Consider the following 18929-nt stretch of genomic DNA (forward strand, 5'->3'; position numbering starts at 1 on the left):
ATACTTGGTGGTAGCATGTTTTTACTCCTAAAATGTCTGAATACTTTAGAGAAAATTATGAGTTTGGCATGTTTCTAATTTTGCCATTTTGGAGGTTTACTGAAGAAAAAAGAGATGGGCGACTTACCCCAGACTTTCCCTGTTTAAACTCAGAACTGATGGGAAATCTCCCAGCCAAAATCAGGAGAGAGATTCTACTTTCTGTACACCAAGTAGCACTTAACATGTTATTCCTAACAGAGGCAAAGCTACACAAAATGCTTAGGCATATTTTGTGTCCAAGAAAGCACAGCAACCAGTCATGTCCCCAAAAACAATAATAAAACCTCCTTGAAGCTATTTGAAGATTATTCCAAGTACATCAAAAATAAGGTCAGGGTCAGAACTGTTGAGGCTCAGAAAGAAAGAAATCTTCAGGCTAGATTCATCACTGTGATGAGACACTCAGCTGCACATTGACCTCAGCAAGATCTGAGCTCTTCACTCCAGATGGAAATAATGCTTTGTGTGTTAGGCAACCCAAAAGTCATGCATGCCCTAGAAGAATGGTTGTGAACATAATCTAAGCCTTCTGGATCAGGGCAGTCTAATGCAGCATCCCGTTCTCACAGTGGCCAACCAGATTGTAAGCAACAACAACAACAATGAATACCAATCATATTCACTGGGTCGGTTTCCATTCTGGACATGGGACAAATAAGCACACATTACCAATTTCCACTCCCTTTTCCATTTATGTCAGAATTCCATGCAGGGGTTCATTGCTTGGGGTGGGGTGCTTGTTAGCTAGGATGTCCTCTTTCTGAAGTCAGGGATAGCAGTCTAGGGACAGCTACTACTAATCCTGTCCTGAGCCAAATCTAAAGAAACTGCCCCTGGTGGACAGAGATCACTCTTGGTTCAGTGTCTGGTCCCCTATCTGGCAAATGAGTAGAAGAATTTACAGGGTAGCAAAATCTGTGTGCTCTTCGTCACAGCTGCAGCAATACTCTTATCTGCACAGCGATTTATTCTTCTGTTTTATAGGCTACTTGTATCAGAACATAGGAATCTGTGATAAACTGATCCTATTGTCTACTCATAGTAGCAGCACAAACACGTGTAACGCCAGTAGGTGCTTTAACATCCTGTCCACTTGGCTGAGCAGTAAACTTGAATTTAAGCTAACAGTGCACAGCTTGGCATGTTTACAAACAGGATGTATATACAGTGTGTGTGCAACTGATATTTTCTTTAAAGAACATTATTTTTCTATGTACCAATTGCTACATTTCAGTGACTTTTTCCATTTCTGTGTCATAAATGATGAATGTGTTCAGTTGACACTAAAACACTAAAAGTTTTCATTGATGTGTTGTGGTGCATGTACAGGATGAAAAGCACTAACTTTGTTATGACATGTTCCCACAGATGAGGGTGGAAATGATAATATTGAGGTAGTTACTAATGAGGAGATTCCTGAATGCACTGTTACTGCCGGTGAAGATCAACATACTAACCTAGAAAATGACCTTGATTCTGATGGTAATTAAACTAATGGCTATTTTGTGTCTTTTGCATGACTAACACCAGTTTCCTCATCAGTGCCTTTTGTAATATGTCAGCCTAGTATTACATCTGTTTGGGACCTTTATAACCCTTGGATTAATTTATCTTTCATGAATGGCTTCTCTGCATGATTAGTATGGTTTCAGTTAACAAGAAAATGATTGATTATTAAAGATTTTAATATATGTTTCTAATATCTCCAAAATGGCGAAAGAATTAACAGAATATCTTTTTTTGTTCTGCATATGTAGTTATTTTAAGTTAATTTGAACTGGACAGTATTGTTACCGGCAATAATTTATGTAGGTTTTATGACTGAGTGATTTGCAAAATGAAAATGGTGGCTAATGGCAAAGGCTGAAGCCCTGTGTACATTTACTTGGCGGTAGGCCCCATATTATTAAGGCTATACATCCAAATTATGAATAATCTAAAGCAGGGATCAAAATGAGCCTCTGTTGATTAGAGAGGAACTCCCCCATCTCACATGGACAGGGAGAATTCCCATAATCATAGCAGCATCTTTTAAAGTCTGCTATAACTTATGGTTACCAGAATTTTTTTCAATGGAGTCAGTAGTGGGGATGGTGAGGCAAAAGACCCTGGGCCCAAGCACATGTGCATATTGTATGAAGGTGCGAAGCCCTTCTTTCGCACCCTGTGAAACATAAATGCAGAGGTTTTTTAAAAAACTGGGCAATGGCCGGCCGTGACTCCCGAGCCTCCCGATCTGTCAAAACAAAGGGGGAAGGGGGCAGGAGATCTTTACCGCCGACATCCCTGGTTCCCCTTCGGCAGTAGCAGTGGCAGTCAGCAGCCCGGAGCCAGTCTAGTAGTGCAGTTGGCTCTGGCTGGCTTCAGGAGCAGCTCACTGCCGTGGCACCCACCATTTTTCTTTTCCGGAAGTTCCCATATGATCTGTTGTGCACAGGACACATGATATGGGGACTTCCGGAGAGGAAAAGTGGCAGTTGCCACGGCAGCGAGCAGCTCCTGAAGCCAGCTAGAGCCAACTGCACTACCAGGCTGGCTCCGGGCTGCTGAGGCTGCCGCTGCCATGTTTCCCGGGGACAGATTTGCAAATCTGGGGACATTCCGGGGACAGATTTTCTCCAGGGACAGATTTGCAAATCCGGGGACGTCTGGTAACCCTACTATAACTATGCTATAGTTGATTATAATGATGGCAACAAATCCTAGTATTTGTTCATTTTCTCCTCAAAGTGAGGATTGTTGGTTATGTCCATTTGTGTTCTGAAAGTAATAGCAGGAGACTTGTTTAGGCTAATTTAGGTTTATATTTACCACATCTGTCTGCTATAAAGATCTATTTAATTTATTTCATGGGACGCTGGGAACAGTGGATTGGGTATTTCCACTCACATGACCTCAGGTAGGAGCAAAGACTTGTGGGAAACAGGCACTTTTTCTTCAGGTTTTTTTCTCCTGCCTGACTCAGCAAGATGTTTATCCTGGCTGTCCTGCTTCTTCAGATGATTTTTCAGTTTTGATCTCATTTTATTGTTGTTTTCTCTTTGCTAGTTTTCCTTAGTTTTAGCAACTGTCTTGAGTCCTGCAAATATGTGTGTGTGTGTGTGTGTGTGTGTCTGTATATTGCAATCCTACAGGGTCGCTGAATATGCTCTTTTTTCGCATGCTGAGGCTCCGTTTTGCCGTGCACCATTTTGTTGATTGAATGTAAAGATAAGCAGAGGAAAATCCTACTCGAGGCTTTTCACACTCACAGCTCACTTCCAGGGCCTCTGCTCAATTTATTTGTTGTGCCGGGGGGTCAGTATGACTGGTTCATGCAGTGGTGGTGCTGTCTCCCTTCTTTAACCAAATCCATAGACGCACCACAGCCACCGGAATGAAGCTCATAAACCACTGGGGGTTCACAGACTATAGTTTGGAAATCCCTGCAGTAGACTGTTCTTGGCCTTTTTTAGAAACCACGCTTAATGCATTTTTTAAAAGTAACATTGTTTCATCATTCACTGGATTTTTTCTGAAATCAGGTTCATCTATATTCAGAACATTATGGTGAAAACAATTCCTTGAAAGAAAATCCTTTTAGTAATTAACACATGCAGCTTAGTAAAGAGATAGGGTGGTAACATGGCAAGTCAGTGATCTTTCTTGGGTTCCTGTAAGATTATTACTTTTGCTATCAACCAGAACTTGGGTACTTTATTCTTATGGATTATTTATGGTACAAAGCCTAGTAGTTAGTGTCTTGACGGTGTTTTCCTGGTTTCTTCAAGCATTCAGGAAATACATCTTCGAGCCCACAAGCGCTTCCTGGTTTCTGTGTTTTCTGGTTTCCATTTTCTTTATGTGGGAATCAAGATAATTTGGTTTGATTGCAGGACCTGTTTATAATAATATGTAAAACTTCAGGACAGACAAAAAGGGGTTCAGGACAGACAAAAGACTTTTGCACATAGCATAGTGTATGGAATTTGTTCTCACAAGAAGCAGTGATGACCACCAACTTAGATGGCTTTAAAGGTGGATTGGGCAAATTCATGGAAGAGAAGACTATCAATGATTGCTTTTTCCAACCTCCACTGCAGAGTGCTTATAGCTGGGTCATTAATCTTGTTGCATGCCACCTCCAGTCTCCAAGCAATGCATGACTCCCTGGGGTTCCATGTTTCCTTTTTGAAATGAGGCACAGAAGAAACAGTCTTGTCTTTAGGATTTATGGTTTATTTACACATATAGACAATCTGAGCCCACAGGGAATGGAGGGGTTCACAGCATTATCACCTCAAGAGGGTCCCTTAGCTTCAACCTTGGATTCAGATTGACATCAGTCATTGTGCTATGCCTGCTGCTTTGTGTATTGGTCACATACCTTGAATTCTACTAACATTGCTTCTTACTCACTACTCTAAGGTCTTTATCTCTCAAGGGAGGGGTCCCATCCATTTGCCATCTCATACTTGGGTCCCTTTGATCTTCTGTTTCTTAATGGCCTATCATCCCGGGCAGTCACCACATCACAAGAGACTAGCTTGGCTTAATTAGCCGTTACATTTGCTAATTCCAGGAGATTAGAAATGTCTAGCACACAGTTTAATACATATGGGTATGGCACCCAGTTTTAACACTCCAAACCTTAATTTAATTTGAGTTGCTGGAAACCATAGGAAGGCAGAGTAGTCTTGTGTTCAGATCCTGTTTGCAGGCTCACAATAAGCATCTGGTTGGCAAATGTGCGGGAGCATGTGGGCCACAATTCACTACACACTGCTTGTGCTTGTGCCTTGGAGAGGTGCTGCTAAGGTAGCAAAAACAGCATGGGAGGCGGCAGTTAAGAGATACTGGTCTCTGTAGTCACAGCAGGTATCGTGATTCTCCAACACTTTGACTTCATCCCCGAAGGCACATTCCATTGTCTCTCAAGACAGACAGATGCCAACAACAATTCACTAAATAGTGATTTACTAATAGCAGCAGTAGCAACCAGTTATCTAATCAGGTGTTGCCTCATTCAAACACCTGCTGAAAATGTACCATAGCCAGCTTCCTAAAACTATAAAGAAATGGTTCGGTTGGCCCCTGCCAAGGGTGGAGTCCCAAGTGGTGCCTCTCCACTCTGAGCTGGAGTGGCTAGGAGTCGCTCCTTTGTTGTTATGGGTAAGGTGTGTGGGTTCCTCTGGCAAGGGGGTTAGAGAAGGGGGGCTAAGTATGTCTTTGTACTTCATCATACACAGAGACCACCATCAGACCATATAGGGCATGGATAGGCAAACTAAGACCCGGGGGCCGGATCCGGCCCAATCACCTTCTAAATCCGGCCCGTGAACAGTCCAGGAATCAGTGTGTTTTTACATGTGTAGAATGTGTCCTTTTATTTAAAATGCATCTCTTGGTTATTTGTGGGGCATAGGAATTTGTTCATTTTTATTTTTTCTAAAATATAGTCTGGCTCCCCCACAAGGTCTGAGGGACAGTGGACCGGCCCCCTGCTGAAAATGTTTGCTGACCCCTGATATAGGGCGTGTGTGGAGAACCTTTTACCCTCCAGATGTTCTTGAACTACAACTTCCACCATCACTGGCCATTGACCATGCTTACTGATGGGAGTTAGAATCCAACAATATCTGGAGGGCCCAAGGTTCTCCATACCTGATTTAAGGCTTTGCACCTTAAATTGGGACTGGAAAAGAATATTCTTTTCGCTACCCTACCAGCATTCTTGCAGCTTTTTGCCATAGATGGAATTTCTGAACCATCTTCAAGGACAGCCCCATATAGAGAACATCACAATACAGTGGTACCTCTGGATACACACACCTCTGGTTGCGTATCCTTCGGGTTACACACGCGGCAAACCCAGAAGTATTTTTCCGGGTTTCGCCACATGCGCAGAAGCACTGTATGCACCGCACGCATGCGCAAAAGCGGCACCTCCGGTTGCGAATTCCTCAGGATCCAACCGGAGCTCCAGAACAGATCCTGTGCACAACTGGAGATACCACTGTAGTCTAGCTTTGAGGCTACCTGGCTATCCCTATTCAGAAATGGCCATATAGAGTACACTAACGAAAATGTTCCTAGCTATTCAGGCCACCTGCTGTATTGCTGTTTTATGCTATCTTTGTTGTTTATGGTGTGGTTTTAATATTGTTGTTCACCACTTTGGAATTTTAAAAACAGTATGTGTTTTAAATGCATACATACATACATAGCTTCACCTAGTTGTGCTTAATTTTAAAGCAGCAGCAGATCTAATTGTAGATCTTTGTTTCTTGTGTAGTTTGGTCCAAAGTAACCAATTCTTAGCTTATGTGTAATATATATAAGAAAGATTGTGCTATCATTTTTCATGTACTTGTCAGTCGATAAATAAATAAATAAATATGTAGGTGTGTATCTCGAAGGCAATGGTTTAAATCTTGGATCAGCCATAGGTATTGACCAAGATTTGGTCTTGCTGCCTTAATTCCCCAAATGTTAAGTTGAAATAGAGACACATATTGTGCAATGCTATAATGATACAGGAATTGAAAAGCACTTTGCACATGGGAAGTACAACATAAAGGATGAATATGAATGATAAAATATATCTGCTTTCTTATACTCAGACCTCTAGGACTGAACATAGAACTTACTCATTTGATATTTGACATGTGTATAGATAAATTTGCCTCTGAGTATTTCCAGCAATGAGGTTGACAGCAATTCACAGTGGTTATAATTCCTCCACCGTGGCAAGATTTAGACAGTAGTGCAGTTATATAATGTCGCAAGTGGATTACTGCTTGTGATAGCAGTCCAGGTGAGGTCAAAGGTTCTCAAGGTAATAACTAGAACAGGGGTGGTTAATACCTGGCCAGGACCAGATTCCACTGCCACCCTCCACAAAAAACAATTTCACACACACAGACCTCGCCAATTTTGGTAGTGATGATAAAAATAAAGTAGGCATAGATAGTGAACTACAAGTCATCTCAAAAATGAGTAGCTTCCCCAAAGTTTGTTTTGTTTTCCAATTTATGCAGCTGTACAGCTTAGTCTGGGGTGAGGCAGGCAAACAATCTGTGTCTAAGCCAAACCGTAATTAAAACAACTTAACATCTGGTTATGTTTGTTTAACTCGTTCATTACTTCCAACCCTTAAAAAGGAAAGCTGCTTATAAAAAAGCTCAATTGAAATCAATTTGACCAATACATTATGGGCCGCCCTGTAAAAAGTATAGTTTAAATAACTGTATGGCAAGGACATGGGGAAGAGAGGCATCATTTGTAGCCTAGAGTCAAATTGTTGTATTCCATTTCCAAATCAGTTGCACTTTAAAGGTTATAAACAGCAATCCAAATGTAATCTCTTAAATGGATACATTGTTATAATGACTCCACATCTAAATACTCCTCTTTGTCTCCGTCTGTGTGTGTCTGTGTGTGTGTGTGTTATATTGTGGTGTTTGCATATTTAGCTGAACAGAGCAGCAAGTTGGTGGATTGGAAGCTGAAGAAGCTCCTGGAAGCTCAGACACAGGTGGCAAATTCACTTTCCAGTGCTGCTCAGAAAGCAGTCATTGATAGCCCAGAGCAAGAGTTTAAGGTAAGTTTTGACTAAGCTACTCTCTTAGTACTTGAGGCTTCTGGATTCTGATTTGTGCTGTTAATGGTTATGTCTGTACAGATGTATGAGAAGATATACATTTTAACACTTGCCTTTTGTTTTAACAGTGTGTGTCCTCTTACGGGTGGTGCTTGGTTGTACAACAAGTGATGGCTCCCTTGGGCCACTGTACCACAATCTAGTTAGGCAGTCTTTATTTCAACTAGTCATTTTAAATTTATGTAAGTGTAGGAAATAAAGTACATTACATGATTCGGACTGAAGTCAATTCTCTCATTTACATAGATGTGAACAGGGCCTTCCTTTAATCTCTTTTAACTAGTGTGTTTTTTTGGTCGGTATGACATACCACCACCTCCTTTTCCCCTGCCACCATCTTGTGGCTGCCACTTGCCCACCCCCATTCACTTGCTCCCCCCCCCGCACCTTTGCCGCTTCCGCCTCCTCCTCCTCCTCCTCCATCACTGCTGCTTCCATGGCTGCAGGCACAGCCTCCCGGGGCTGATTGGGTGCGACCCAAGGTGCATGCCGGTGATCGTCAGGCACCTTCTCGGGAAGCCGCTTTGTCATTCGTAAGGGTCGTGCTGGAAGCAGCAGCAACGGAGGAGGGGGAAAGCAGCAAAAGTGCAGGGAGGGGCGATTGGGGTCGGGGAAGCAGTGGTGGGAGTGGTGGGGGGTCATGGGGCGTACCGGCACCTATTTTTCTTGTTTAAAAATACTGCTTTTAACGATTAACTGTTGGGTTTTGCTATATTAAAATCAAACTATTATATAAACCCACATACGTTTCTTAAACATTTGTGCCACGCAGTGTAGGTAGTACAGTGCATTTTGGGTTGGGTCGCTTATTTTCTACCTAGGCATAACTAGATAGATACAATATATGTAGAGGTGCATCTTACTGTCTTCATTAGGTCACAACTGTTACTAGTAAGTGAAAAGATTTTTATGCCTATGGGGCAGTTCCACTTATGTATAACTTTTCACCCACCTGCAGACGGTGGGTGTATACACTGCTGACTGAAAGGATTTCCTCCCCCAGATACAGAGATGCTTTGAAGTCCCAAAACAATGACTTTCATTGCTTTTTCCTTTACACTGTCGGTTCCGATAAATTGGTGATGAAAGTGTGTGGCAGCAGCAGAGGACTTTCAGTCTCTATCTTTGAACAAAGGGAAGCTTGGATCAAGTCTGATTTTTTGCGTTCAATTTAGCTTTCTGCAGTGGATTTAATGCAAAATGAAGCTGGCCTCAGAATAATACAATGGATTGAAAAGGCTAACTGAATTAGTGGGCTTAGAGGAATACATTTGTAAAGTGGCAGAAGTCCCCAGTCATAAAAAGGCTTCTTAAAATGGGATTTGCTGGCTAATCGCACTGATATTTTAGCATGTTGCCAGGCCTAAAAAATTAGCCATGTTTGTTTATTTTGGTAAAGACCTGCGTTTTGACTGTCAGATGGCTATTGTATGAAGAGCTGGAAGAGATCCTTTTCTCAGAAAAGCAAAATCATAGCTGCTTGATTGTTGAAAAAACAAATCTAGCATAAGTGATGCTTTATAGAAATAAGAGTTAACTCAACAAATGGCACACTAACCCCCTCTATTAGGTCAATTTGATTTAGTTAATGTGACAAAAATGGTATTGCATGCTCTAAATACACATTTTTTTTATTAATTTGGAGTGCTTTATTTTCTTTGTTTAAGTTGCTGCAGCGAAAAGGGTAGCCAGGTCTAAACACTTTTCTAATACTGTAAGAAATAATACATGGTGTCCATCTGTTCTGTTAAAGCTTTCAGCAACGAGTTGGATTTGTGTTCTTAATAAAATGCAGTTTACACATTTATAAATGAGGCATTCTGTGTTTGTGGAAAAGGATAAACTGTTACCTTCCCTGGAGGGCTCTGTATCCCAGGCCTCCTTGAGGCTAGAGAATAGGCCATTGGAGAACTCCCTCATTACCAATTGTCTCAATGCAGAGGAAGGGCAAAGTCTTGGTAGCTTTTGATAACCAGTTTCAGCATTCAGCAGGCTTAGCTATTAGTCATGCATCTTAGCCTTTCCCTATTTACTTTCAAAACACTTAATAAAAATAATAATAGATTAGGTATAAAATGAAATATTTGTTTGGTACACAGCACCTCGTATCTGCAGTTTCCACACACTGCTGTGGTTTAGTCTTCTGGGATATTTTGTGTTGATAGACCCATTTGAATTTGTTACCAACATTAACATAGGAAGCTCTGGGAAACGATAATTGTAGCTTCCTTAGCTGCAAAGGGCTTACTTACAAATCTGGATTCAGAAAGTTATAGCTGATGAAATGCAGTTCATTGGGGTAGTATTATAATCCTACCTTTTATCCTTCATCCAGCATTAGTGATTTATCTCAATGGGCATAAAATTAGAAACGAGTTCTTCTTGTCATACAAGTCTGTGGGTCCATTCAGGATGACAGAATTCTTTACCAGAGCAAGCAGCGTATGGAGAAGACTAGAGCCACTCTGCTATTTTAAGTGACAGGTGACGTTCAGGGGTATACACATTGCTGTGTAGTCCAATGTACACCATGCTCAGGGAATCCAAATTGAGGAAGAGTGATCTTTGTTTAAACTCTTCTTTGTTCAAAGTTACATTTGATGCCATTAACTGATTTTGGTGTCTAGCAGCAGAACCCTGGCTGAAGTTGCCATATTAATAACCCAAGGGGCTTGTTTTGCCAAAACCTCTTTTCTTGGGCTCAGCACTTTTTTCTGGTTCCTGATGTCATTTTTATCTAACGCAAACAGTATTTTTCTCTCTCCACATATTCTCTTTTGTTGAAATATATATTTTTCATTTGTAACTGCATATTTATAAACAAAAGAATTTGATGTACAGTTCTGGTTTTTCTGGCAGAATGAGACAGAAGAACATCGTGCTGAGCGATTACAAAAAGCAACAGAATGTTTTAGAAATCCTGTTGTGTTCAGCAAGGACTCCACAGTCAGAAAAACTCAGCTTCAGTCATTCAGTCAATATGTTGAAAACAGACCAGGTAGGCAAAAATGTTCTGAAAAGCTGTCCTCCCACCCCCAATCTTATGATTTAATAATATTTAACAATAAATATATTAAAAACCAGATAATGTAAGCCCACATTTCAATACACAAATATCAAGTATTATAATAATTTTACATGTCTTTCCTCTCTTTTTTTTCAAGAGATGAAAAGGCAGAGATCAATACAGGAAGATACAAAGAGAGGAAATGAGGAGAAGGCAGCGATAACTGAAACTCAGAGGAAGCCATCAGAAGATGAAGTGCTTAATGTATATTAATTTTTTTGTCTGGTTTCATGATTGCTGATAATTCTCAACTGTATGTGGAAATAGTGCCTTTATTTGTTAAAATGAGATGTTAGGTTTTCTTAGATGTCAATCTCCAGTGCATTCAAAGCAGAGTGAGAGGGGTGCGCTGTTGAATTAGTCTGCAGCGTGGTGATAATTGTCAGATTAAAAAAAAATGAATTTTTCAGAGTTCCACAGCTCCAGCTTCCTTGAGACATTTCCATCAGGGCACTTCCCATAAAGAGATTCCAGTATTGATCTACCGGGAGGATTTTAATTATTACAATAGCAGATACCGCAGAGCTGCAGTTAGAGGAAAAAGTCACATGAGACCTGCTAGAATTTCTCAGCCAACCCATTTTGTTGGCTTGGGTTAATGGGTGTTCAACCTTTCCATTATCCAGATCAGCCGTGAATTACTAGCTGAATGATGTTTGCATTAATATAATATATATGGTAATTTCTTCACTTAATTAACGGGGAGGTTCAGCTCAGTAGGGGTATGGGCTGATCATGTGTAAAATTGATTTGTGAGGGAAATTTTTGATAGACCGCAGGGAGAAAGCTGCTTTTGATGGACAGCTGCGGGACAGAAACAGGAAGAAGAACAAGTTTTGACCTGAATATGTTTTATTTCTGGTTTTTTCCCCTCCTGCCACCCCTCCCCCTTTTGTTTTTGGTTTTGAGGATTGGTTGTTTTGTTTTTTGGTCTAGAGATACCACATAATTTTTGCAACTCTTTTTTTATTGCTCTCCACCTTTTGTCTAAATAGTAGTTATTTTTGCTGAGGAGCTCAGTGCCATCTAGATAATGTGAAGTGTTTTAATTCTTATACTGAATGACCACCAATTTGCCAGCTGATAATTTTTTTATTTAAGAACAGTTGTGCTTTAATAAAGCTGAAGAGGTCTTGCTCAGCAAGTTCATAATATATATGCAAATTGTACGTATGAACTCTGGGGAAGTTTTCATCCTGACACAGCATTCCTTTTAACCTTACAGTATTTTGTACAGTCCTGAGAGCTGTCATTGGCAAGGTTTTGTAATCTTTTCAATTAACTATGAAGAATAGTAGGCAGTTACCTTTCGTTATTGTTCCTCCACCCACATTGCTTCTTCCCTTCCTATACTTGAGAGGCTACAACAACCAGTTTGGGGGGATGGGGATGAGAAAAGTAAAATAGCCTTTCTTTCACAGCTGCTTTTCTTCTTTCTGGTGATGGAGGACTGGGGTCCTATAAACTTGCATGTCTGCCAAGTCCTAAAACAACTACACTGTGCATAGGTTCTGAGAGGTACCACCTTGTCAGCTTTTACTTTTATCACAATTTTCAAAAAATAACTTTGTGTATTGATTCATTTAGCTACTGTTTGAGGAGAAAATAATTTATTGTGGCTGGCTCTCGCACCCAGCAACTAGTAGAGACATGATAAGTAAATAGCAGATTTTATCCCTTCCTAAAAATGTAGTATCTATATATACATTCCTTTGCAAAAGACAATTGGATTCCCAAAATGAGCTTTTCAGCGCTAACCTGCTCTCAGTGTTTTAATTAACATCCTCAAAGAGGCTCATTGGTGATTCCAAAGTACATGTACCTTACTTTCATATTGCCAAAACAGAGCTTCAGTTTCAGCATATGATGACTTAACTACCTTATTTTCTTAAACACTGTTTTAGATATAAATTGCATCCCAGTTGGAACTGAGAGGAATCTTATCTATAGCCCAGTCAGAACAACCATTGGTAGTTTTCATTAGTAGCATTAAAACAATGTTTATAGCTGATAAGTTCAGAACATTTGAGAGATCTGCTGTTTTCTGTCATGGCTTTCAGGATAGCATTAATAACCGGTAATACATCTTCTTCATATTTCTTTCTTTCTTGGACAAGTTCTGTTACACTTATCATATGAAAGATTTTGAAATTTTAAAATGATGTCACTATAAGGTTGGGATAAGTGAACCCAAACTAGACTGCAGGCCTTTTTTCTTTTTGCAGGATGGTGGTGGCACCTGAGCATTTATTCAATCATTTTTGTTGCCACTGGTCAGGTTCTTAACAGCATTAATTAGCAATGCTTTTACCAGACTACCAATGTATAGCAATTTAAGCAATTTCTACGGGAGAAACCAGAAGACATTTTACTGTTATTTTTGTAGAATAGCACCATTAAAATTTGCACAAGGGATAGATACACAAAGAAAAGAATGGTATTCATGGTTGTTGGGATTTTTTGTTTCAAATCCCAAATCTTTATATATTTAGCTGTAGATTCCCTGGCTAAAAAAATGGCTACGTAGGATGAAATAAAATTTGAGGAGTATTCCCCCCCCCATTGTAGTCGAAAAAGCAGCTTTATAGATTAGACCTATGGTGTATTAAACACTTTGATTCTTTTCTGAGATAATTTATAAAAATCTATAGCAGCACAGGTTTAAAAGAAAAATTGTACAGAAATTCAAAAGTTAGCAAAGAGATTTGAAACTTTGAAACTAACTTGCAGTAAGTGATTTTAATGGGATGCACCTCATAATGAAATTTGGAAGATGGTTGAGATTTATGAATTGTGTTTCCTGGTTTGGTAGTAGGCATGATATTTAGGTAAGTGCCTTACTAAGTGTTTCCGGAAAGGAAAAATGCAACTTAACAAGTGATGTCTTTTCTTGTTGTTTGTTCTCTTTAACAGAAAGGGTTCAAAGACACCAGTCAGTATGTTGTAGGAGAATTGGCAGCACTAGAGAATGAGCAAAAGCAAATTGACACCCGTGCCGCGCTGGTGGAGAAGCGCCTTCGCTATCTCATGGACACAGGTACGGTGCCCAATTACACTGTAAACAGTTTTGGCAAATTGAGCGTTCACAAACTCTTATAGAGTTTTGGAAGTGTGAATCTTTGAAGCTTGAATGTTCAGCAAAACTGCCTTGAAAATAAAAAGGCTGCGATTTGCAGCCACCTCTCTGGGCCCTGGTGATAAGAGTGCCTTCATGGGAAGTGATAACTTGCCCTGATACCGTGTGAGCCAGCACTATTGAACAGTGTGCTCATCCATGCAGAGTTGGAATACACATCTGTGCCTCATTGATATGCCACTGCTAAAAAAGAGAGAGGGAGAGAGAGAGTAAGATCTTCACTGTTCTACTGATTCAGTGTGGGGAGGAGGGGGGAGATTTGGCCAGTTAAAGCCTTGTACCACATGAAACAGAGCACAGTATAGGGGGAAGGCTCCACTGTCTAGATCACTGAAATTTGAGAATACTATCTGGTTACTGACGCGCCACAATTATTATTTTTTCAGGATGGCAGGTTGGGATTTTTCTTTAAGTGTATAATGCTTTGCGTTGCTGCTGCAGTCAAAAAGGATTAAAGCATATAGTTGGGATTTTATGAACTGTGTTGTTGTGATGAGATCCAACCCACTATATATCAGATGGGTTTTTAAATACTGGTTGTTGCCATGAATTGTGGAGGGGAGGAAGGAAGGAGATTCACTAGTATCATATGCTTTGAAACAAAGAATGGTCTAATATGGAGAGAGAAAATGCTCAGTGGAAGGAAATGTATTTGTCTCACAGCACATGCGACTGTACAGCTAAAATCACCCCAGGCTAATGTTAGTGCTGTCTTACAAGTCTGACTTTACACTGGAACGCCATACATTCCCTTAGCTAACAAAAAATCTAGTGAACTAAAATTTTAGTTAACTATAGTTAACTAAATATCCAGGCAGATGCTGTTATTAATTTACATTGTGTTAAGGTTCAAGGCATTGTGTCAAGTATACTAAATCAACAATGATAATCAGATTAAAAGACAGTATATGCCTTCATATATATGCATTTCTGGTTTTCTGTTCATTACCTAGCCAACTCCTGTTTGTACTTTTAAAAAAAAGAAAGTGATAAATATATCCAAGTATGAAATAAATTTAGAAGAAATTTTGTTTCAATATATCTAAGTCTGGAAAATGTATTATCTGTTTTTCTGGTAATAGCCATAATGATATGCATTTGATTTTTTTCTAGTACTCTTTTTTATCTTTTTGTTGTTATTGGAGAGTAAATTATACTTACTTGCTAACAAAAAAAAATGAGGCAAATGATAGTATTAGTGGGGAAACCACCTCTCATTGTATCTATTATCAGAAGAGTAGATAATATTTTTTCAGACTTCGATATATTGCAAAAAGTTTCTTCTAAATTTATTTCACATTCATACCATGTATGGAAGATATATTTTTCACTTTTATATATATTTTAAAAAATAACAAACATGAGTTGGTTAGGTATTGACTAGAAAACCAAAAATGCATCTATGTGAGGGCATAGGCTGTCTTTTCATATCACAATAGTATTTGATTTTATATACTTCACATAGTGCCTGGAACATTTACACAGTATATAAAGGGAATGTTTCCGATTATTGCCATACACAGAGCAATCCACACCTCTTCCATTTAGATATGATGCAAATGGCAGTACTATAAGAAATGTTGGTTAACACTAACTTGATTTGATACTTAGCAAACTTTCTTACATACTTCAGTAATATATGTATTGTATAGCCAGCTTGGTAAAAGCTTGGAAATATTTTCTTACTCCAGTTAAAATGTTTGTTAAAGCTCTTTGCCTGCAGTTAAGACCTCCATATTTAAGATAAATATTCTGAGGGCTTATTATTATTATTATTATTATTATTATTATTATTATTATTCTTTGAGTTTTTCAAAATGTGATCAGTCCAGATAAAGTGAGAGGATTTCAAAGACCACCTCCCTTTGCTGCCAATATCCTATTTGTCTTCATGTCAGAATCCCTACAGCACTACCAATGGTTACTTATATACTGGTACTGCAGGAAGGTAAATCGCATTTCCATGCGCTCTGGCTTCCGTCATGGACCTCCGTGCGCCGTAGCGATTTAGTCATGCTGGCCGCATCGTGACACTTGGAGGGTCTGTGGTCGCCTTCCCTGCTTCAGGGTAAACAAAGCTGGTGGTCTTTTCCCATTCCTCTTGTTAGTTCCTCCACTCTTTTGAGTTTCCTTCTTTCTCGTTAGATCTTCATTGGTGTGGGGAATCCTAGGCAATTTTTTTCTTCCTTCTGCTACTCCAAAATGAGACACTCCTCAAATTTAATTAAATGGCTGTTCTGGCCAGTTATCATTTATTTCTCAGAAGATTCACCTTGTTCCTCCCACAGTTCAAAAAGACAAAAATACCCAACTTCATATGATGCATATATAAAACGCCAGATTCTTATAAATACATTTTCTATGTTTGTGGAGTAATTTCTTCACTAGCAATGTAAAGAGGAGGCCCAGGACCAGATTTAGGCCCCATCTGCACTTTACCTTTAAACCAATAACTTGCTGCTTTAAACATCATGGCTTCCACGAAGAATCCCGGGAACTGCAGTTTGATAAGGGTGCTGAGAGTTGCTGAACAAGGCCTCACAAAGCTACAGTTCCCAGAGTTCCCTGGGAAGAGGGGCTGACTGTTAAACCATTTTGAGAATTATAAATCTGTAGGGGGGGTAGCTGGCCTCCTAACAACTCTCAGCACCCTTAACAAACTACATTTTCTTTGGGGGAAAGTGGCATGATACTGCTTTCAGCATATGGTCCAGACAAGCTTTCTTTAACATAATATTTTCCTTACAATCAAGTTGACTAATAATGTTTGAAAATACAGTGCAGCATAATACAGTACAGAAAATAATTGTTCAGCAAGTCTGGTTTGCGTTCATACTTGTTGTAACCATGCCTTTTAACAATGCCCATTGACTCCAAAGACCTATGGCTTCTGAAATTGATCCATAAGGGAAGCTCTCTATGTACCGTAATAGAAGATTATTATGGAGTTGTCCCCACTAGGATAGTAGGTGATGGGCTTTCAGTCTTGCATCTCCACACCTATCCAAAACACAACATCACAATAATCTGTAACGTCAATTGATTATCAGGTGGATTTGAGTTAAGCAATAACACTTTTCTGAAAGGTGTTAAAAATAGAAATAATTAAAATTACATGTGAGTGATCTGCCTTTGAATTTTGATCATGTTCATTTATGAGGTGTAACTTGTGTAACTGGTTGAACATATTTATATTTTCATCATAATAATTCTTTCCATTTGCTTCTTCCCTTTCCCCACATGTGACTCAGAAAGGGTCATTCATTTTGTTAAACTTTAAAATTGGAACATCTTAAGAATAAGAAGGAAACGGTCCTTCAGGGACAATAATAGTGTAATGTGCAGTCATAGTTTGTATAGCTGCCATTTTTTAATCAGTGTAATTGGCAGAATAATCACCTAAAATTGTTGATTAATTAATACAGGTGAAATTTAATTGATGAGAGGTAATTAATCTGTGAGGCTGAAACTATTTAAGGCATTGTGTTACTCTGATTTGTTACTCCAAGCAAGAATGGAAAAAAAATGAGTTTCCTTTTAACCATGTCTTCTAGCTAAATGCAGGCAGCAACCATTTTGCATAGGGGTTCTGTTTCTGCCCCACCGGGCTTTGATGGAGTGGATATAAGCCTGGTCTGCCCCAATCCCTCTTTCTGTTCCAAAAGGACCTGTGTGTCAGCAGTCGGGTGCCAATTGGACATGAGCAACATGGTTGCTGCCTGTAGTATTAAATAATGAACTGGCTTACGGCCTCTTCCGCACACTTCAAAAACTAACTATTTTGAGGTTTCTGTGATATGCATATTTATTTGAAGTGATTAATCAGTTGGCTAAAAAATGATTACCGTATTTTTCGCCCTATAGGACGCACCAGCCCATAGGACACACCTAGTTTTTTGGGGGGGAAATAAAGGGGGGAATTATTTGCCCCCCCCCAGGCGCAAGTCTGGGGCGGGGGATGCCCGCGCTGCACCTCGCAGCTGTCCCCCGAGCTTGTGGGGCTGGCGCTGGGGAGAAGCATGCTTCTCCCCAGCACCAGCCTCCTAACCAGGTCGGGGAACAGCGGGAAGGCGTGCTGCGCCTCCCTGCTGTCCCCCAAGCTTGTGGGCTGCAGGCTGCTGCCTGCAAGCGTTGTGAACCCGCGGGAACCCCCGCCGCAAGGCTTGCGGACAGACTATTTTATTTATTTATTATTATTAAAGTTTTATCCTTCCTTTCCCCCCAAAGGAGCCCAGGGAGGCAAACAATTGAGTAGTAAAACTAATATGATTACGTATACACTATGATAAGTTACCATTTAGTGAAAGATCATCTCCTTTAGGGACATGATGTTAGAAAGTACTGTGGTGTGTGTATGCTTGCGGGTAAGGATTTAAATGTATGGTAAGGATGCTGAAAATGTAATGAAGAACCACTACTATAAAAGCAGGTGATGTACTATCAATGCAGTCCTAGGGAACTTTTTTGGCCCAGTGGGCCAAATTGTTATCTGCCTCTCCTCCCAAGACAATCCAGCCGTCAAAATTCCTTGCTCAGTGCTTCCCAAGCACTCATCTCCAGCTGGTTGTTGAGCCCTAGGAAACAGGGGCAGCCCCTAAATGGGGTTCTTCGCCTCAGGCAGCAAATCTGAGCGCCACTCTCATCACTGCCAGTCATGCCAGGGTTTTGCTCCTGCTGCTACCCTGACACCATTGCCCTCATTGCCCTCTCAGGCTGCAGTTGCAGTGGCAGAGCCAGTGGTAGCAGGGAGGCAGGGGTGTGGGATGTGGAGCATTTTGCCTATAGCAGCAAAACATCTCCGGCAGCCCTGCTAGGAAACCACGGTGCAAATGGGCAGTGGGTTCAAGCCTGCATTCTGCAGGGATTGGCTGAGCAATTGAGTTTGAGGAAGTGGTTTGCATTGGAAGCACTGCAAAAATGGAGGACAAATCTTTGTTTTCGCCCTTCATACTTTTGGCTCAAGGTGCGCTGCCACTGCCCATATGGTATCTGGCTTTCAAGTAGGTGGACATGGTTTCGGGAAAATGGTCTCAAGGCTAAAT

At 40.3% G+C, this 18929-nt stretch overlaps 1 protein-coding gene across 4 annotated transcripts in view; it reads left to right on the plus strand.

Moving 5' to 3' along the window:
- Positions 1-18929, plus strand: part of EHBP1 (EH domain binding protein 1) — a 265000-nt gene that overhangs the window by 194789 nt on the left and 51282 nt on the right. For 2 of the 4 annotated variants that reach the window (XM_081906038.1, XM_081906039.1), the window contains 5 exons: positions 1411-1524; positions 7497-7624; positions 10544-10682; positions 10849-10955; positions 13665-13788. In XM_081906038.1, coding sequence (XP_081762164.1) covers positions 1411-1524; positions 7497-7624; positions 10544-10682; positions 10849-10955; positions 13665-13788 — 612 coding nt within the window. The remainder of the gene's footprint in view (positions 1-1410; positions 1525-7496; positions 7625-10543; positions 10683-10848; positions 10956-13664; positions 13789-18929) is intronic. The other 2 variants (XM_081906040.1, XM_081906041.1) reach the window with 1 other exon arrangement.

The sequence above is a fragment of the Podarcis melisellensis genome (assembly GCF_964234715.1).
Source record: "Podarcis melisellensis genome assembly, chromosome: 3".
NCBI lineage: Eukaryota > Metazoa > Chordata > Lepidosauria > Squamata > Lacertidae > Podarcis > Podarcis melisellensis.